Source organism: Dipodomys merriami, unplaced genomic scaffold, assembly GCF_024711535.1.
Source record: "Dipodomys merriami isolate MVZ:Mamm:240054 unplaced genomic scaffold, mDipMer1.0.p SCAF_16, whole genome shotgun sequence".
NCBI lineage: Eukaryota > Metazoa > Chordata > Mammalia > Rodentia > Heteromyidae > Dipodomys > Dipodomys merriami.
This window is the reverse complement of record NW_027202937.1, coordinates 9,581,928-9,603,077: the sequence shown is the minus strand read 5'-3', so window position 1 is coordinate 9,603,077 and position 21,150 is coordinate 9,581,928. Positions and strand designations below refer to the sequence as shown.

The following is a 21,150-nucleotide window of genomic DNA, read 5'->3' as shown; positions in this document are numbered from 1 at the left end:
CTAGGGTCCCATGCATATTATGTAAGTGTTCAACCACAGAACCCAAACCCCAGCCCATCACTGGTGATGTTTAGCTGGACACAGGGCTGCCCGGCCTCTCTGGCAGTTAGCAGTGATTACAGGGCCAGATGGTAAGAAGAGACCATGGCGCTCATCCTTAGCCCTCAGGGGACGCTGGGTGACACATGGCCCTGTCCTCGTGATCAGCCTTGTGTGATGTCATAGCCCCAGCGTGGGGTTGACTAAGGAACACATCCTGCTTTTGCCACCTTCCAGCTTTGTGACTGGGGCAAGTGCCTGACCCACTCCCCGTGAGCAGAGACTCAGCTGCCGGGGCGGGGAAGTGGGTGTGGCACAGCGCCCTGTACATCCAAGTGGCCACCTCCTGCTTTGCTGGACACTTGACCTCTTGCTCCCACTAGCCCCCTCCAGGCACACACACAGTGCTTGCTGATGGAGGCTTGAGCATTGTGAATGTCATGTCCAAGGTCACAGCTGGCATGCAGACCCCTTGGCTCCTCCCCATACCTGGTAGAGTCTGTGCCCTTCCTGGTCCCTCAGGGTCAAGACCAAGATCCTGTGTGTAGGCCTCTGGGGTCCACCAGGCCTCTGGCCTCCTGCCCACAGCTTCCCGGCTGGCCCCCTCTCTATCTTGCCCTGGCCTGCTCCTACCCTTCCATCCCAGTGATGCGCACCCCAGAGCCAACACTCTCGCCTTGGCTTGATACGTAACTGGGGTTGGCCCAACTGATCTCCATCCTGGCATTTTCCTCCAGCTTGGTGAGATGGAACATTCTCTCTTGCCGGAGGGTTTCTGAACCTTGAAAGTCTACATCAGGAGGAGGAGGAGGCGGGCGGGAGGTGGATGAATCAGTTAACTCTCTCCAGCTGTGGAAGAACCCCATTCTCCCAGGATACAGATTGTAGTTTATGGAGCCACTGACCAGAGTGCGCTCCCACCCTGGCCTTCTCCCGCCCCTAGTGGAGACTCTAGGCTGGGATGGAGACCCAGGATTGGGACTTAGGGTCACCGGTGCACTAGTGGTATGATGGGGAGGTGGCCGAGCCCCCTCCCTCTTCTAGGATTGACAAGGAGAAGCCTTGGAGGGCTGTAAACACACTAGAGAAGGGAAGGCTGTCTGTCTGTTGGTAGGTTAGTAGGTCTCCTGGTGGTAGCCAGGAAGGAAACCTAAAGTGGGGAAGGTATGGGCTCTGTAGCACCCACAATTAGTCCAGGGGCCGGGGTGTGGCAGAGTCCGCCATTCCTTGTGTCCTGGGTGGTCCCTGTCCAGCCTCTGCCAGACCAGCTGCTCTCTGTGGGCTGAGTGCTCAGATCAACTCGCAGAGCTGCCTCAGGAACGGCCCATCCCATTCACTTCCTACTTAACCCCAGAGAGGAAACCGAGGCACAGGTGGCTCAGAGCGTACGCTGTATGGCAAGGAGCCATGATCAGAGCTAAGGCAGCTCTTAGCATGGGGTGTGGTGGCAGCTTCCTCTTCTTCCCTGCCCCCAGCACCAGGTGGACCCCAGGCTGCCTTGGGGGAGGGAGGGCCCACGTCACAGCTCACACCCTGCGCGCCAGCCCCGAGCCTGCCTGCTGCCTTTCCCCCATTGACGCAGAGCCAGCCCGGCCAGCCGGGCCTTACAAAACCACAGGTGTGATAAGAGCACAATTGAGCTCGTTTTGTGACTGCAGAGGGGCCGGGGCCCAGGCCCCCCGCGGAGGGCAGTGCTGGCAACCGGGAGCTGCTATCAGTAGTCCTGTCCTCCAGCAGCCCCTTTGAAATTTACCCACCTTATCTGGGCTGCAGCTCTGCAGCGGCCCGAGTTCCAAGGAGGCCGCTGCCTTCCTTCCGCTTGGGCCCAGGGACTGCCTGGAGAGAGGAGGGGAGGCCCAAGGGAGGAACACTTGGCCCTCTAACCTTAGGGGCCCCTGCCGTCATATCCCAGGGGCCAGCTCCCACTGGGACATCCAGGCTGAGAAGGCCCTTCTAGGTACCTGCTCCCCGAGCTGGCCCTCCCCGGTGCCAGGTGGGGAAGGACAGCTTCCTTCCCTGGTCCTACCCTGGCCTCAGCAGCCCAGGCCTGCTACAGGCACTGCCCCCCGCCTCCCCCCCCCCCCCAGCACCTGTCACACCTTCGGCAAATGTTTATTGAGCACCTACTACAGGCCAGAATCTGGGTGCATAGCAGTGAACCTACTAACCCCGCTCTCCTATGAGCCAACATCTCTTCTTGGAGACAGACTATAAACACACACAAATAATCAGAATTTAGAGTGCAGAGACAAACAGTGCTGCAAATAAAGTAAGATAGAATGTGTTGAGGAGCAGTTTAAATGTGGACAGGGTAGGGTGAGGGGCTGCCTTTTCAGATCCTATTTGAACCAAGATCCATATCTTCTTGCCGTTAGAATCCCAGACTGGAGGTGGACAGTGGGGGTGGACAGAGCTAGGAGAAAGATCCATGGCCATGGTGGTGGGCAGACACCTGGAATCTCAGCTCCTCAGAAGGCAGGGCAGAAGGGCTGACAATTCAAAGCCAGCCTGGGCCACCGATCATGACCATCTCGATGTAAAATTTAAAAATGGACCACGGGTATAGCTCAGTGGTTGAGTGCTTGCCTAGCATGCTCAAGGTTCCATTCCCAGTTCTACAGGAAAAGAAAGGAAGAAGAAAAAGGAGGAGGAGGAGGAAGAGGTAGAAGAAGTAGCTTTCCATCAGTGCAAGTTCCCTTCTTGGTGAGGCTCAGAGAGGATAGTGAGTTGCTTCAGGCCACACAGCACAATGACAGCAGAGCAGGAGCCGGAACCCTGTCCCCCATTTCTGCTGCTCCTAGGCTGGCCAGAACCCTGGCCAGGACAGTTCTGGCCATTCTTGCAGTGAAGGTGAGAACTAAGCGGAGGTGTAAGCACGCATGTCAGAACTGAGGGGATGGCCAGGACTGAGGGAGGACTGAACATTGAGGCTTCGGTCCTGGTGAGAGGCTGTGGGGAGGAAGTGGATGGAATCTAGATGCTAGAGACCTGACGATGCCAGGAACCCCAGGCACCCTGGGGACCCTCAGCAGCCCTCACGATCCCAGATCCCTCACCCATGGGCGTGTTCTCCATCATCGCCCTGGCTGAACCCTCCACCAGGACTGGCCTAGAGGGCCTGTTCTTTGCTCAGACCCAAAGCACCTGTGAAGGGCAAGTGGCCTGCAGAGAGGAAAGACAGCGCGGGCTAGCACACGGCGCCTGCCCTTGGCATGATGAGTTCTAAGGTGGCGGATGAGCGCGGTGCTGAAGCTGAGGGCTCTGCTGTGGGAGCTGCGGGGTGCCCGGGCGCGTGTCTGGAGGAAGCGTGAGGCTGTGGGTTAGAGATTGGCTTCTAGTCAGTTCCTGCTGCGTCTTTGGCAGGCCGCCTTTCTCCCAGCTTCAGTTTCCTTCCTAGGTTTGAGAAGATCCAGGGTCCCCTTTCCAAAGGATCTGGATGGAGTGAATACAAAGCACAGTGCCTAGGCTGGGCATGGTGACTCGACTCTGTAATCCTAGCTACTCGTAAAGGCAGATAGGAGGATCATAGGCCAGGCCAACCTAGACAAAGAGCAAAACTCTACCTTGAAAACAATCTATGTGCCAGGCACTGGGGCTCATGCCTGTAATCTCACGCCTACTCAGGAGGCTGAGATCTGAGGATCACAGTTCAAAGCCAGCCCAGGCAGAACATCCATGAGACACTCATCTCCAATTAATCACCAGAAAACCAGAAGTGGTGCTGTGGCTCAAGTGGTAGAGCACTAGCTTTGAGCTGAAGAGCTGAGGAACAGCACCCAGGCCCAGAGTTCAAGACCCATGACTGACCAAAAAAAGAAAAAGAAAACTATGCATAAGGGGAAGGAAGTTCAAGTGGTAGAGTACCTGCCTAGCAAACACAGGCCTTAACTTATGGGGGTCCCTATCTTCTCTTAATTTTTAAAAATATAACAGAACTCATGAGTGTTAACGTTATTCTTGGTCAATCTCCCTTATTGCCCATGCAAATCCTGTGAGATCGGGTAGGGAGTTTTGAGTTGCTCCTGTGTTACAGATGAGGAAATGGAGGTCCATTTGAGATCTCGAGCATCCTCTACTGGATGATGCTAAAGATGGCCTGAAAAAGGGGCTGGGAAGGTGGCTCAGTGGTAGAGCGCTTGCCTTGCATGCATGAGGCCCCGGGTTCGATTCCTCAGCACCACATAAGCAAAAAGAAAAAAAGCCAGAAGTGGCGCTGTGGCTCAGGTGGTAGAGCGCTAGCCTTGAGCTGAAGAGCTGAGGGACAGCACCCAGGCCCAGGGTTCAGGCCCCATGACTGGACCCAAAAAAAAAAAAAAAAGAATCAACTAAAGATGGCCTGAGAAAGACATTTTCCCCAATGCTCCTGTGCTAGACCCTAAGCAGATAGAGTCCTTAACTTTCCCCTGTTCTCTTTACCATTCTGTACTTCATTCAACCCCTTCAGTCCCACAGTGCAGGGTCTGCCTTCTATAGCCCTGCTCCTGGGAAGCCTTGGAGACTGCTTACCAATCTGCCTGGCCCGGCCCAGCGACATAAAACCCTGATGAGCTTAACCAATACTCTCCCTCCCCCACTTCAATGCATACCCTAGGAGAATGAAGAAATAGATGTATTCAGGAATGAATGAATGAGAGAGGCTGCTGGAAGGAAAGGGACAACAAAGGCAACCACAAAGTAGCACCGAGAATGGGTGTGTGAGGACTGCCAGAGGACAAGATGGAACTCAGCCATGACAGATGTTCCCTTGCAAGGACTGCATGGAGCCCCTGGCCCCTCTGCTGCATTGATCTGACCCCCCCCCATTCTCCTGGCCCACCTTCCAGCCCTGCACCTCCAAGACACAGAGCAGCCCACAGTTCCCAGGGCCTGTCCCAGGGCCTGGTTCAAGTCGCTGCATAGGGTCTGGATGGTGGGTAAATGCCCCTGCCAATAGCAGCAACACTGCTCGGGAAGTGAAGCACAGTCTTGTCTGCTGCCAGCAACAGCCAGTTTCTCAACAGGGAAGGGGAGGGTTGGGGGCTGAAGCCAGGGCCTCGTGAATGCCAGGTTAATACTGCAGCATGGAGCCACCCCCTAGCCATACTGGTCACTCTTGACAATCTGCTAAAAGTGAAAACACACACACACACACACACACACACACACACACACACACACACACACACACACACGACACAATGCCAGAACCCTCAGAGCACTTCCATAAACCCCAGCTCAGGAGCCCCTGTCCTGGATCATGAGTAACATGTGTGCAGGGCTGTTAGATTTACTGTCAGATTATAGCAAAACATCTGGCATGTAGTAGGTGCTTAGCATGTGCTTACCTTAACAAGTCAATGGACACTGACTGGATGAAGAAAAGGGCTGCTGGCCAGGGACACATATTGGATCAGAGTCAAAAGCAGCGAGGGAGCTGCTTACCTAACAATGCTCTGGGGCTCCCCAGGGCCCCATCAGAAAACTCATGGGGCGCAGAAGCCTTGAGCGAACCGACCCTGCCACCCACGTTGCCTCACTTCACAAGCATGTACGACGGTCCAGCCCTGGGAGCTCCCAGCGGCTTCCACATTAACCTCCAATGGTCACTCAGCATCTCACTGTGAACAGAACAGGCTCTGCCTTTGCAGGTGGACAGAGGGTCCTGCCTCCTGCTGTACATGCCTGTAGGCCCCATCTGCAGAATCCAATGCGGGTGCCATCTCCTACAAGAACCTTTCCTGATCCATGCTAGGCATGCTGGTCTCACAGCTCATGCCCAATGCTACCAGACAGTCCTTCCTTCTTGCTCAGGGGCTGAGAGCCCATGTAGGACAAGCTTTGTCCTCCACAGTTGGAATCCTTGGACCCAGGGCAGATGTGGCAAACAGCTGTGTGTAGAATAAAGGAAGGGATGCATAGATGAGTAGATAAATGGGTGGATGAAAAAAAGAGTAGGTGAATAGGTGCATGGATGGGTAGGTGGGTAGATGGGTGGATAGGTGGATGGATGGATAGGTGGGCAGATGGATGGGTGAATGGACAGATGAGTGCATGGATGATGGATGATGAATGGATGGACGGGTGAATGAATGGATGGTAGATGGGTGAATGGATGACTGGATAGGTGAATGAATGGGTGAATATATGGATGAGTGGATGGGTGAATGGATAAGTGGATGGATGATGAGTAGGTTGGATGAGTGGATGGTTGGGTGGCAAGATGGATGAATAGGTGGGTAGCTGGGTGGATGGATGGGTGGACTGTGGAGCGCGGAATACCACTATTCCCAGGGGGTGAGTAGGGGTGGAGCTGAGGATCTGTGACTTAACCATGGGGGAAGGGAGCAGAGGTGTGAGAAGTGTTTGCTCCTGGTTCCCACGTGGCCCATGGTAGCCTCAGGAAGAAGGGAGGGCGACGAGGAAAGGATTTGCTTCCTGCTTTGGGGTTTCTATAGCTTCCACCCTGCCCTGCAGTTCCAGCTAGGGCTCTGCTGCCCTGAAGTGACTCAAGCCCTGTCACAAGTGTGAGGGGCTGCAGGATGGGCCCTCACAGCCCAAGTCAGGTCTCTGAGGCTGGGGTACTACACCTCCCCCTGTCACTAGTTCCAAGAAGGACTAGTGCACAGCTGGCTTGTGCTCAGGCCCCAGGAAGGGCTCAGGATCTGCCTGAAGTCATATTTAGAGTCAGGGTTGCTGCTGGTCCTCTGGTGCCTGCCCAGCTCCACCGGGCCATGGAGGTGCAGATGTTTCTCTAGGGTCTACCCTCCTGGTGCAGGTGACAGCCAGGCTTGCCTGGGAGGGCACCAGCCCAGCTCTGGGAGAAGGATACAAATGCAGGGCCCAGTGTTTAAGGCGGGGGGGGGGGGGCAAAACTGATCTGTGGAAGAGTCTGGCTGTAAAACCTTGTGCCTAATCTGAGGCTTTGTTGTCTCTCTGTTTGCAGCTCCAGTTCAGTCTCTCTTGGTCTCTGTGCCCTTGTAAGAATAAATTGAGGATTACTATTAATGTTTATTGAGCCCTTTTTAGGGTGCAAGCTCTGGACTGCTTTTTTTTTTCAGAACCCCACTCTAATTCTCATAACAGCCTTGTGGAGTGGGCATCATAAACTGCTATTTGCATATGCAAGAGAAAATAACCAGCCTGCTCAGGGGCACACAGCTTGTAAGAAACAGCCAAATTCAGGTTAGGCTGCCCTCAGGACCACTCCCCCACCCCTCCACCCCAGCCCCACCCCCACCCCTTGAACATTTCTGGCCCCTGCGGAAGCTCCTACGTCATGGCTGTCAGAGAAGCCAGGATCCCTCGCCCAGTCCGGGACACACTTGGCGGCAGCTGCAGGAAGCAGGAGCAGCCCAGCATCTCAGGTGTCACTCACGTATCCTCCAGGTGCTACCACCCCGCAGGCAAGGAGCCCCACACCCCCTGCCTCCCCCCTCCCCCCGCCCCGCTCACTAGGGGCCCAGGAAGGGCAGCCTTGGGGGTCTAGGCTGGCTTGGGAGGGGAAAGGAACGAGCAAATGTCTGTGTGGTGTTGGTAGCTATATGGTCTTAGCAACCTTCCTGGCCTGGGCAGGTCCCTTCACCTCCCACCTCCTCGTCTCAGCTAACTCTGAGATAACCCTGTAGTCACGCAGGGTGGTAGGGACCACATGGTGTGTGCTGGGAGCTTGAATCACCTGCCAGCTTCAGAGCAGCCTATTTGAGAGATGAGCAAAAGGACAGAGGAGAGTGAGGTGACTTACCACAGCTGGGAAAGATTAGAGTGTGGGTCTCCCTGCTTTCCTGCACCAGGACATTTGAGGTCAGAGTAGGTTGAGAGTCTGGGGGCGAGAGCTGGAGACCCTCTCCTGACAACTCCCACAGCCCAGCGCCACCTTGTATAACCCCCTCCCCCCATAAATTGCTTTCTGTCTCTGGGCCTCAGCCTGGTCCAAAAGCTGAGAGAAACCAAGTATGGTGGCGCCTGCCTGCAGTCTCGTACTCAGAAGGCCAAGGAAAGAACACTGCTTGAGCCCACAGCTTTAAGACACAGTTAGACTCGTCTCAGAAACATCAAGCTGATTTAAGGCTTAAAAGAGTTTGGATGAGGGGCCTGGGAAGGTGGCTCAGTGGTAGAGCGCTTGCCTTGCATGCCTGAGGCCCTGGGTTCGATTCCTCAGCACTACATAAGCAAAAAAGAAAAAAGCCGGAAGTGACGCTGTGGCTCAAGTGGTAGAGCACTAGCCTTGAGCTGAAGAGCTGAGGGACAGCGCCCAGGCCCAGAGTTCAGGCCCCACAACTGGACCCCCCCAAAAAAAAGAGTTTGGATGAGATGGTGTCTAGGGTCCTGGTGGGGTTCCTGGTGCACCCTGGCTGAATACTTCCATCCTCTGGATACTTCCTCCTGAGGAAGGTCACATTCCAGTTTACAGATGGGGAAACTGAGGCTCAAAGAGGCAAATAGTAGAAAGTAGGGAGCGGGGTGTGGGGGGATGAGACGTCCTGGCCTCTCCTCCCAGGCTGGCTGTCTCCCACCCTGGAGGCTGGGCTGCCTCTCACTCACTCTGTCCGGCAGCCATAGCCCCCTGGTGAGCCCACCTGTGGCTGGGATCCCGGGCGCCATCGTCTAGCCTCATCTTCGCTGTGAGGGGGCTGCTGACTGTCATGGCTGCAGGCGTCACGCCAGCCTTGCCTGGCTCCAGCGAGCTTCCCTGGGTGTCTCCAGGAAGTGTGAGCCTGGCCTTGTGGAACCCCATATGGTAGAAGGAAGAAGATGAGGCAGAGGGGCACAGGCAGGCAGGCCCTCCAGGCCTGCCCTCTGGCTCTGCTTGGCTCGTGGGCTGGGCCCACTCCTCCACAGCGGGGAATGGGTGACATCAGGGGATGGGCAGAGCCGCATCAGAGAACAGACTCTGAGTAGGGCCAGCTGATCAACCATTCAGAGGATAGCCCGTTGCTTTCACTGCCTTGGTGGGAAACTGAGGCTCCGGCTCCATTTCGCAGGGCCTTGGGGTGATGTGACTAGCTGAGGGACGCAGGAAGCTCCGGTGCTTACCTGGCCTGGGCCTTTGGCTCACAACTTTACTCCCAGAACCTCCCAGGAGGGCTCATCCCTCTTCATTCACACAAGAGAGGGGGCCTTCTCCAAACATGCTCTCAGTCTCAGCAGCCCCAAGAATGGCTGCGGGGTCCTCCTCCGTTTCAGAGGGAGAACAGCTCAGAGATGGACTTGCCCAAGGTTGCCAGGTGATGGGAGCGGGGCACTCTGCCTCACTTCAGAGGAGGGAGTGAGGATGGAAAGGGAGGAGAGGGGGAGGAGGGAGGCAGAGCTGTGGAGGTCTCAAGAGCCCGGTCCTCACAGCAGAGACCATGGTCCTGCCTGCCCTGCCTCCCTCCGGCAGCTTCGCACTGGTGTCCGGCCAGGGGAGCTGAGGCTGTGGTCTCTGGTGGGTGCGGCCTCCTGGGAGGGGCTGTTTGTTCCTGGTGGCCCAAGTTCAGGGATGGCTTTATGGTGCAATGCCATCTGGAAGATGTAGCATGGGCAGCCTAGCTGGAACAGGGCCAGGGTAGGGCAAGGGGCCCCAGGGCACAGTGAGGAGCTGCCCCCCAGCTGTTGCTTGGTCTCCAGAGAAGGGTGGGGCGCTGGGTGAACGTGAGTCCAGCGCAGTCAGACAAAGACCCTGCGAAGCAGGAAGCAATCGGGGGTGAAACACAGAGGCCTAGGGGTCAGCGGCCAGCGCAGGCCGCACCTGGCCTCCGGGGGGAAGTGGGCTCCAGCCCAGGGATAAGTAACACTGCCGTTCACATCCTTTCCAAACTGGCATACTAGAATCACAAAGGGAGCATGACTAAGCCACCAGCCACCCAAAACCTTGAGCAAGGACTCAACCTCCCTGGGACCGTTTCCTGTACTGCAAGGTAGATCGTAGATCCCTTCTGGGGGGACAGGAGAAAATTTTGAGGACAGAGGTTTGGGTGTTGGGGGTGGGCTGTGGCACTGGTGGGTTCATCATGAGAACTCTGAAGACCCCTCTCTGCTCAAGCCACCTCAGGACGAAGTCCTCCCCTGGCATTCTTGTTGACTCAGACTTCAGGGCCCAGCCCTGCTCCTGGGCTCCCCTTCCCACACAGGGTGTCTGAGCAGTTCCCTCCCCTGGGGACTCCACCTTCTCTTGAGTCACATAGACAGACTTCTTCCCAGCACATCTCTGGGATTGGTATTCTGAACAGCAATATGGCGAGGTGACCTGAGACGCTCAGGGAGAGGCTAGGAACAATGCAGCGACTCAGTGCTCTAGATCAAGCCTTGTTCTTCCCAAAGGGTGAAGGGCTCCTCCCACGTGGCCCACGTGGTTCCCCAGAGCCTGTGGGGCCTGTGCAGAGGCCCTGCCGCCCTCAGGGGACTCAGACTCCTGGGAGTTCACAGGTTCCTCAGGTACAGGCCCCGAGGAAGGGCCACTCAGGGGACCCGCAGAGCCCAGCCACTCAGTTGGCAGAGTAGGCCCCCACACCCCACACCCCATGCCTGCTTCCTTCTCCAGGCTCTGCTGACCCAAGGCTTCACCATAGCTGTCTCTGCCTGGTCAGACTCCCGGTCTGCAGCCACACGGAAGGGCCCATGGCTGTTCTGATGGGGGAATAAAGGGACTGCCTCCCCGGAATTAGCCCTCGCTAGGGGACTTCCTTCAACCTACCTTTACCCCCTGCTCACTGCCTGGAGACTCACGTCTCTCTCCTCCATCTAGGATTTTTGCCCTGGCACTGGGAGGTGGTTGAACTTACATCCAGCTGTAGGTGCCCACCTCAGAACATCAGCACACTGGGCGGGGCACCTGGCTTAGAGCTCTCTAGCTCTGGGCAAGGCCACCCCTCAGTGCAGTGTCCTTCAAAGTCCAGCTGCTCAGCTCATGCTGATTGTGGGAGAATCTGAGCAAGGCCAGCCACTCCCCCTGTGTGGACACCACAGACTGATGTCCTCTCCTCTCCCCCTTCGCTAGGGTCTGCAGGCTTAGATGTGTGACAGAGGGCCTCCCAGGGAGGGGGGAGAGCGGAGAGCGGTTAAAGTGCAGGGAAGATGATGCTGGGGGCTCCCCAGCATCTACTTTCTCCTTTCTTACAAGGGGAACTCAGAATTTCTTGGGAGAAATAATGGAGCACTCTTTGCAGACAGAAGGAGCAAGTGACTGAGTTCTGGCCAGTTAGAACTTACAGGAAGTTGTGGGTCAGGATTTTAGAACAGTTCTAACTAAAGGAGGCTAGATTTAAGCTTTGTGGTCAAGCAAGTGAGTTGACAACAAAGCTAAAAATGGCTGTTGTCTTCCAGGAAGGACCAGGTAGGCTTTCGACCCTCCCTCAGCTTGGGAGTACACATATGTACACTCCTGGGGACTTACGTGATGTCCAGGCTGGCCACGTCCTCATAGGGACCTTGGGGCCGAGCCTTAGTTTTCTCATCTATGAAATGTAACAATAATGCCACATACCTTTTCGGACAACCCACTCCTCTAGTATGGGTTCTCGGGAAGACTGGAATGGGAGCTGCTGGGCACATTCACACCTTCATCTAGAGGATAGTCTCACAGGGTGTGCATATGACAGCAAAAGGGAGCATCCAAGCGAGCTGCAGTGGCTCGTGCCTGTAATCCTAGCTACTCAGATCTGAGGATCACAATTCAAAGCCAGCCCACACAGGAAAGTTCATGAGACTCTTTTCTCCAATTAACCACCAGAAAACTACAAGTGGCACTGTGGCTCAAAGTGGTAGAGTGCTAGCTTTGAGTGGAAAGAGCTCAGAGACAGTGTCCAGGCCCTGATTTCAAGCCCCAGGACCGCCATCTGTACCACATGGAAGTTACACACAACAGTAACAAAGGAACACGTTTCTGGAGGGATGGCATAGAAAGATGGCAGAATTTCCTAACTTAAAGGAAAAGTGAGTAAGAAAAGATCTATGTGGGGCTGGGAATGTGGCTTAGGTGTAGAGTGCTTACCTAGCATTCATGAAGCCCTGGGTTCAATTCCTCAGCATCACATAAACAGAAAAAGCCAAAAGTGGCACTGTGGCTCAAGTGGTAGAGTGTTAGCCTTGAGCAAAAGAAGCTCAAGGACAGTGCCCAGGTCCTGAGTTCAAGCCCCAGGACTAACAACAAAAAACATGAAAGTGCCGGGCGCTGGTGGCTCACGCCTGTAATCCTAGCTACTCAGGAGGCTGAGATCTGAGGATCGCGGTTCAAAGCCAGCCTGGGCAAGAAAGACCATGAGACTCCTATCTCCAATAAACCACCAGAAACCCGGAAGTGGTGCTGTAGCTCAAGTGGTAGAGTGCTCGCCTTGAGCTGAAGAGCTGAGGGACAGCGCCCAGGCCCAGAGTTCAAGCCCCACGACCGACAAAAAAACAAACAAACAAACAAACAAAAAACATGAAAGTGCATGAGTGTGAGCTGCTGCGTGGGCACGTGCTACTGTAAGACTACCAAGATCCTGTGGAGTGTTGGTGTGGAAGCCAAAGTAGCAGGAGCGCAGCCGCGTGTCAGCATGTGGTTGAGTCCATGCTAGGAAACAGGTGTGTGTGCATTACACAGAGGGCCTTGGGCCCCACTGTGCTCCTCACCATACCTCTCACACAGCCCCACCCAAGGAGAGGCAGGAGACCTCGATCCTGGCTAAAGAACCTCTAGTGTCCCTTCCCTTCCCACAGCGTCTTTCTGCGAAGTTGTAAACCCCATTTGGTCCATGCAAATTAGCTCCGAGAGCCAGGACTGGATCCCTGGGGCCCAACTACTACCATGATTGCAGCCTACCAAGACTACCGCAGGGGTAGTCTGGGAATAAGGTGAAGTTGGATCTTGTTTCTCAAATACCCAGGGATCCTTGTCTGTCCCAGTTGGTTCAGGTGTCGGGTGGAGAGTCTAGGTGAGGAGGGGCCACATTGGCAGTTAAGACTCTAGGGGAGGTAGGGCTCCCCCAAGGGCTCATTGAGCCCTCCAAGAAGCTGGACAGAGATCTGATTCTATAGACATCCCTAGAAGGCATAGTGCTGGAGCCCCTTCATAAGACCCTAGCCTGCCTCTCCATGGGAGCTCACTTTCTCCATGTCCTAGATCCTGTCTCCTCACAAGGAATACCTACTTTAGGGGGCCTAGTAGGGACTTGACACAGACACCCCAAACCCTGATGACAACTGTTGATAGGTTCCCATGACACCTGGATGCAGACGTGTCAACCACTGTACTCTGCCCTAGGAAGTAGGAAACCCAGTGGCCAAACCAGTTCCCAGCCAGAGGTTCTGGACTGTCATTCTCACCTGGGGCCCTCTCCCGTCCACAAGATCCACAAGACCCTCTGCTAGTGTGTGTGGTATTTGAACTGAGCTGGGTAGTGTCTGTTTTCAGAAATCAGGCTGGTCCTGCACAGGGTAGGCTCCTGTTTCTCCCACACATCAGTTCATCTCTTCACTCAACAAACACCCTAAGAGCCCACTGCACACAATGGCTGAGTGCCGCCTCCTTGCCTTACAGAGGAAATCCGAATATCCTAGGCCTCTTCTTTACCATACCCCAACTCCCACCACAAACCAATAAATACTCATAAAGACAAGGGTTTTCGGTAAATAAACGTTGTGGCCTAGGGAGAGTCTATAGCAGGCTTCAGGTTCCTTGGACTCTGCCTCCCAGATGTCCAGTGTTCTTCCCTAGGGACCCAGGCCACAGCACATCAAGCAGATCATAATGACAGGGTGGTCACCAGGGGTTGGATGCTGATCAAATGCTAGGTAATGCTGCTAAACATTTTCACTAGCGTTTTCATTCCAACACCTGTGATAGGAACTATCCTCATTTTACTGATTGGGACACTGAAGATCCCAATTTAGGGAGTCCCAATTGGGACACTGAGGGTCCTAATTTAGGGTGCCTAAATTATCTGGCTTGAATTCCCACCCAAGCCTGCCTGTAAGTGGAGGCAGAAGCAACACCTGCCCTGGAGTGGGAAAGTGAGGGGCCTACTTGCCAGGGAGGCCTGGCCCTTTGCAGATGAGAGGCTGGCCATGTGGTGCCCTCTGCTGGCAGCAGACCCACCCTCTACCAGCAGAAGACGGTCACATTGCCCCGGCCCAGTGGGCTACTTGCTGCTCCTCTCCATCTCGCCATACTTCCATGGCTGTCCTGAGACCAATACCACCCCCATCTCAGCTGCAGACCCTTGCTGGCTAGTGATCGGCCCCACTGCCCTCTGATTGGGGCATGGTGTGGTGGGAGTGCTTGCCTGCCTTTAGGGACTCTAGGTGTCACTGTTGTTGATCAGGACCAGGTATACAGAAGCACGGCTCTATAAGCCTGGGTCAAACACATTCTTTCTCCTGCCGCTGCCCTGGAAGTCCTTGGGGGGAAGGGAGCACAGGAACCAAGCTACAACCTACCTTCCCTGCTCCATTCAGAACTCCTTCCAGTGTCTCCCCAACATTCCTATACTGTCTCCTCTGACCCCTCTCTGTATTCTTCAGGTGTCTCAGCTTCAGTGTTACTTCCTCAGAGAAGCCTCCAGTCCCTCCTAAAGATTACTCCATGCCCTACAAGATTACCTGTTTGTATGGGATTGTGACATGTAGGAGTTGGTTGTTCACAACTGAGCACCAGACCCGCCTGCCCTTGACTGCCTCATCTGGGATTACCTATGGTAATTCATATAAATTACCATAATTACAGTGGACATGGAAACCTTTGTTGCGTGACCAGAGAGCAGCACACCACAGGAGTGGTTAGGCCAGAAATCACAATTTGCATAAACCATGGCCACATGTTGAATATGTCAACTCCTTCAAACTGTAGAGGGGGAAATGCCCAATCTGGTAACTGTCTTAACACCTGTTCAACTACAATGTTTAAACACATTTAAGTTCAGTAGGAACTGCTGGAGCTACAGCATCTCAGAATTAAGTGCTACAGGCATTAGTGGCTCACACCTGTAATCCAAGCTGCTCAGAATCTGATGGCCATGGTTCTAAGCCAGCCTTGGCAGGGAAGACCAGGAGACTCTTATCTCCAAGTAACTACCCAGATCTTGAGTGCAAGACACACACACACACACACACACACACACACACACACACACACACACACACACACACACACACACACACACACACACACACACACACACACACACACACACACACACACACACACACACACACACACACACACACACACACACACACACCCTAAGTGCTAATATCTTTGTTTTTTGGGGAAATCACACTGCCAGCCTTGGCAGGGAAGACCAGGAGACTCTTATCTCCAAGTAACTACCCAGATCTTGATTGGGGAAATCACACTGCCTGACTAGAAGCCATTCTCTGGTCCCTTGGCCCCCAAGTTCACACACATACTTCCATCTCTAGACAGACTTGCCTGTTTCCTCCCCTGGTTTTGAAATCTGGGGCTGCCATGAGAGCCCTCAGTGCCTATTCCCTCGGTGGCCACTCAGGGCTGGACACTAGGTGTTTTCTGAGAAGTGGCTGGGTCACAGCAGGTGAGGGAGGGCCTTCTTGGGAACAGGGTGGGAGGTGCACGTACAACCTGAGCTGGGTAGGGAGGTGGCTTGGGAGCTCGTTTGCTCTGCCAAGAGGGCTGGGTCCAGACCACTCCAAGTGCCTACCCCCACCCCCAGACTCAGCTGAGCCCCCTCCCTGTCACCCAGCCCCCGTGGGAATGAATCAAACTAGGAGCTACCACCAAACTTGCTTCTTTCTCCCAGGGCCTGGTGACTTCTTGACAGGTTACAGCCCTAAAGACAAATAGATTCTGCCAAGCAAATAACTGTTTAGCAGTAGAGGTGTTGGGGAAGGCCCTAGAGTTGGTCAGAGTTGCCATAAGACCAGGTGATGAGGTGGGAACCCCTCTCCTACAGAGAATAAATGGCTGTGGGAGCCTAAAACACATGGATACCTGCTTGGAGGTCTCCTTGCCAGGGCCCATCCTAGACGGTTATCAGGCTGCTCTTGGGGAACATGGGTCTTGTGTTCAGCCTCACCCCAGGCTCCTGTGAGGTTTCTGTGGCCTGAGAACTCCTACCCCTCAGCTTCTGTACCCCAGACCCACCAGTTCACTCAAAACCATCATCTGGATCACAGGTCTGCCAGGCAGGGAGAAGGCCCAATTCAAGTCTTGGCGAAAGGCTGGCTCTTTAGAGTGTGAAAACAGTGTTTGCACCTGGCCCAGGCTGCTTCCTCTGGAGCTGAGCCTCAGCTGTGGGATCCCTGTGGACAAATGAGTGCTGGTTCTGGAGTGCCAGAAACATTGAGACGAGGCAATAAATGCACCATCTACCGTTGTATTCGTCACTTACGTTCCTTTCAGGTTGACAGCTGCTTGATGCTTTCAACTGCCATGCAATGCCACCCCTCCCCCACCATAAGCTGACTCAGGTTAGCATGTGGGGTGGGATCTAGTTTATTTGCCCGCTGTCTAGAGCACCTTAAGCACCCAGAAACTATGCACCATCATCTTGGGAACCATGTAAGCCTCAATCTTCGCAATCCAAGAAGCCAGGGCCCAAGTGGAACTAACTCCCCAATTTCCCTTTTCTGCTTTCCTCAGAAGAAAGACGCCTGTGACATTGTCGCCAGCTTCCTGTGCAGCTCCTCAAGGAGCCGAACACAGTCAGGACCCAAACAATGCTTGCTGGCTGAACACTGCCAATGTGGCGTTACTTCCTACATGCTGGGGTGACCAACAGAGGGGCACCCTGGTGACCAGAGGCAGTTTCCTTACCTTTCTGGTCATCAGCTAACAGGCAGGTCAGCAGAACCACTGTAAACCCAAGGCACATTTTCCAAAAAGATAATGAAACTCAAGGTTTCCGTTTTTCCATGTGCTAAAGGGAAAGAAAGACCCAGAGACAACTACTACGTTGGGGTCAAGCAGGCCACAGAGGCTACGCAGGCCAAAAAACTCACAGACACAGGAGAAAAGCTTTTGTGTGTGTTAATTTAATCATACAAATATTCATTTATACAGTAAGGAAAACCTCCTCATCTTCATCTCCTCCTAGGCACCATGAGGCCCACCAGACACCCACCCGGTCCAGGCGGGAGGGGCAGCCAGTGCTGCGCCCACATTCACCAGAGGCCACCAGGGACAGCGAGGCTGGGCGAGGACAGCTCACACTTCTGAGCCCTGGCAACCCTTCCATCCTCTCCTCTCGGGGCTCAGACTGAATTTGGGGGTTTTTAACCCTAATGCCAACTTCCCCCCTCTGGCTACCCTTGGGCCACCAGTTTGAGGTTCCCTCCAGGCTGGAAGTGCCTCTAATAGGCTTAGAGTTACAGCCAGTCCTTACTACAGGGAGAGAAGGCTGTTCTAGAAAAATGCCCCAAATTCATCTGCCCCCATGGCAAAAAGAAAAAAAAGGCATGCACACGTGCATACACATCCAAACACACACGCACACACACGCACACGCGCACGCGCACACACACCTCACTCCATGCACACAGACAGGTTCTTCCCAAACCTACAGTCCTCCCCAACTGGGCTCAAGCCCAAATCACAGATCACCTAAGGCTGGTGCTGGCCTCGCTTCTCGGGTGTCAGATGCTGGGGGTCCTGCTCAGAGGCAGCCTGCCATGTGTGAAGATTCTAAGAGGGGCAGAGGTGACTGCCTGCCTGCCACCCTAATAGGCAGGGAGTAAAGAGGAACTCCAGGCAGTTCTAAGAAGCCACACCAGTGCGGGGAGGGAGAATGAGTGGCACCGACACCCTCCTCTGGCCCTGGGGAAGCCATGCACCAGGCTTGGACTTGCTCTGGCCCTCTGCAAGGAGCTCATTTCTGCAAGGCTATACACAGAGACGGCTTGTTCTTGGAAAGGAAGCCAAAGTGCCTGAAATGTCTCTTTCTAAGCAAAGGTTGCCGACCAACAGGAAGACAAGCAGGAATGAAGGCAGGGCTAGGATGGTGGTAGCTGATGAAGGCTCTGCTGAATTGAGGCAGAAAACCTGTGCTGGGAGACGGGAAGGGCACCTGTTGTGTGTGGGGGCGGGCAGCAGATGGGGCTGCCAGGGTAGCTGAAGATAAGCTGCTTTGAGGGCACACGAGTAGGAAGAATAACTGGGCATGTGTGCACTCAAGTGGCAGTGTCCTAGGAGACGGGCACCTATTGCAGCAGCAGTCTGGGTTCACAAGGGCCCTCAGACAAAAGCCATCCTGCACCCCGTGGGGTGGACCCCCAGCACGGACTTTCCTCAGCTCTGCTAGGGAATGGAACCTGTGTGTGTTCCAGAGAAGCCCCAGCTGCACTGCTCTTCTAAACAGGCAGTGGCTCTGGTGAGCTAAAGCTTTGGGCTTGGGGGAAGAGGAGAGGCGAGGGGGAAATTTCATACAAGCCTTTTCTCACAATCAAGTGTTTAAAAACAGTCTCAGAAGAGGATGAGGAGGAACAAACACCACACTTTGTTTTGGAACTCACACCCAGACAGAGACAGACAGGCAGGCAGGCAGACCATCACCCACACCCGGGCTACAGGACCCCTTGCAACCACTCATCCCTTGGTCTCCCTGCTTTGCTCATACCCCCGGGGGAAGACGGGGGCATGGTAACAGGCAGGGGACCCTGCAACCACACCCTAGACCCACATCCCTGGCTCTCAAACCAACCAAAACTCCAGGGAAGGAAGGTTGAGAAGGGAAGAGAGACTTTGCATATTCATGTATCTTTGGCAGACAGCTGTTCTCGCCTGTGCAAGTTCCTCATGGAAGATACCACGGCTCAACCTGCTCAGCGTCCAGTGGGGCAATCAGCCCAGTGAGCAGCCAGCCTCTGCGCCTGCTCAGCTGCCCCTTGACTAACATCCCCAAACCAAGCATTGTACTAGGGGAGGTCCTTCCATTTCTACCTAAATTATAGTCTCCAAGATCAAGTAGTCAGTGGCCCTTTCCCATAACAAGTTCCCCATTCAGGGCTGTTATTTTCTTCTCTTAAGAGCTCAGCCTCCACAAATAGGCGGTGGGGACACCACAAAGGACAACTGCAGGGGAACAGAGAAGGGAGCTGTGTGACAACAGATAAGCATGGGATGGGACCTGCTCACACTTGTCTGCTGCACACCTGCCGGTGAGCTACCCTTCCGTGTGTGCACGTGGCACACCCACCCAGCCAGCCCAGAGGTACTGTTCCCAGAGCAAATGGGGAGCCACAAGAGAACATAAATGTGATGGCATTTCCTTCTGCCAAGAGAAACATGGAAGAAAGCAACCTGAATTGTTACACATGTGCGTACAAGGACTCCTCCTGGCTTCAAACTCCATCACCGGCATCGTCCCCAAGGCTTCCTCTGCTGGCCACACAGGGAAGTTTGATCTTCAGAAAGGTTCTGATGCTAACAAGCCAAAGGATTGACAAATACAACTGTCAAAGGTGTAAATCAACACAAGATTAAAGTGAAAAGAGGAGGAAGGTGATGACTCACTGGCTGATGCCACTATAAACACTGGGGTTAGACTCTGGAGTCAGATGACATAGTGATGTGCTTCTGCAGCACTGACCCACACAGTCCCCAAACATGCCACGCCAGCTGCAGCCGGAATCGCTTCCAGAGCAAACACTATTCTACAGAGAGTATGTTACCCCTTATTAAAAAAAAGTAAAAGTGGGGAGAGAGGGGGAAAATTAACATGTGCTCAAAACTACAACCTTTCTGTAGGCAAAATAATTTTTGTTTAAAAAGATGGCTTATTTTCCCCTTCCCGAGTGACCTAATGAGTCGTTAGATTGACGCCTAATAAACAGAACCCAAGGTGGCTGCATGGATTTCTTCTTGGTAGCCTCAACACCACTCCTGCGATCCAGCATTCACACATGCATACTGAGTTTACTCAAAACTAGTCTGTTCTGCTTCTTCCTCTTCTTCCAGGATGGGGGAGGATCAGAGCCAGGGATCCGTGCGATGTGGCCTATAATCCAGAGGAACCCTTGCCCTCCCCCCCCAAAGTCGGGCCTTCTGTCTTTTGTTAATTTTTCTTCTTGCTGACACCCGTTTAAGACTGGCCGAAGGGGTAAGGCCCGTGGAGCCCCTGGAAGAGAGTGAAGACAGTCAGTGAGGGTATACAACAGTGTAACTTGACAACCAAACCAAGTACAAGAATCTACAGTTCCCAGCAATCCAGAAGGAAGTCCCAGTCATAAATGAAGTGTAAGGATTCCCTGATGTACAAAAACTCTGAAGACCAAAGGTCAGGGCATGGAGTTAAGTTTCTCACTGAGTTATACCAGCCACTGAGAGGGGACGAGGGAAAGAGAGGTAGTTCAATAGGTTGCTCAGTTGGTGCCTGCTTTCCTCCACCCAGGGTACAAAGCTTTCCTATGTTCTTGATAGCAATATCTCCACGTCTCTGCTGAGGATCCTCATATACCACTTTCAGATTCAGATATTGCTATAGCTCAGATACTTGTACAATAGAAAAATGTGGCACCTAGGATACTGGCTTGGTAGTAGGTCCTATACTGCGTTTATAATCCTCACCTGGCCCTGAAAGCCAGGTGAGTATTATTACCACACCCATTCAAAGGATGCCTATTTTAATAAAGACAAGGAATCTTGTTCAAGGTCATCAGGCTGGTAGCAAACAAAGCCAGGACACAAAGAATACAATGATGCTTCTTTGTTCTCTTCTGTCTCGTGGTAGATTTATTCTAAATTCTCAAATGTACTCTGGCTCCCTGGCTGGGTGGAAAAGGCTTGTCTCTTCCCTTATATTAAAAATGAGACACAAGCCGAGTGTCCATGGCTCACGCCTATAATCCTAGCTACAGGAGATTGAAGCCAACTCTGCAGAAAAGTCCCTGTGAGATTCTTTTTTTTTTTTTAATTAAATTTTATTTTATTTTATTTGAGAACATACTGTACAGAGGGGTTACAATTACATGGGCAGGATAATGCATACATTTCTTACCAAGCATTGCAGCCTCCTCCTTTGTTTACCCTTCACCTCCCTTCCCAGCCACCCCCCTCCCCCCCACCCGAGATTCTTTTTTTTTTTTAAATTATTTATTTATTTATTTATTTTTGTTGGTCGTGAGGCCTGAACTCTGGGCCTGGGCACTGTCCCTTGTCTCTTCAGCTCAAGGCTAGCACTCTACCACTAGAGTCATAGCTCCACT

The 21,150-nt window shown here is 53.6% G+C and overlaps 1 protein-coding gene across 3 annotated transcripts in view; it reads right to left on the bottom strand.

Annotated features, from left to right (window-relative positions):
- Positions 1–16,967: 16,967 nt before the first annotated feature.
- Ilrun (inflammation and lipid regulator with UBA-like and NBR1-like domains) overlaps positions 16,968–21,150 on the bottom strand; it is a 54,840-nt gene continuing 50,657 nt past the window's right edge. For all 3 annotated transcript variants that reach the window (XR_011372214.1, XM_070023940.1, XM_070023942.1), the window contains one exon: positions 16,968–20,063. Coding sequence is in view for 2 of the 3 variants with exons in the window: in XM_070023940.1 (XP_069880041.1) it covers positions 20,028–20,063 (36 nt within the window). In the remaining variant the exon portion in view is untranslated. The remainder of the gene's footprint in view (positions 20,064–21,150) is intronic.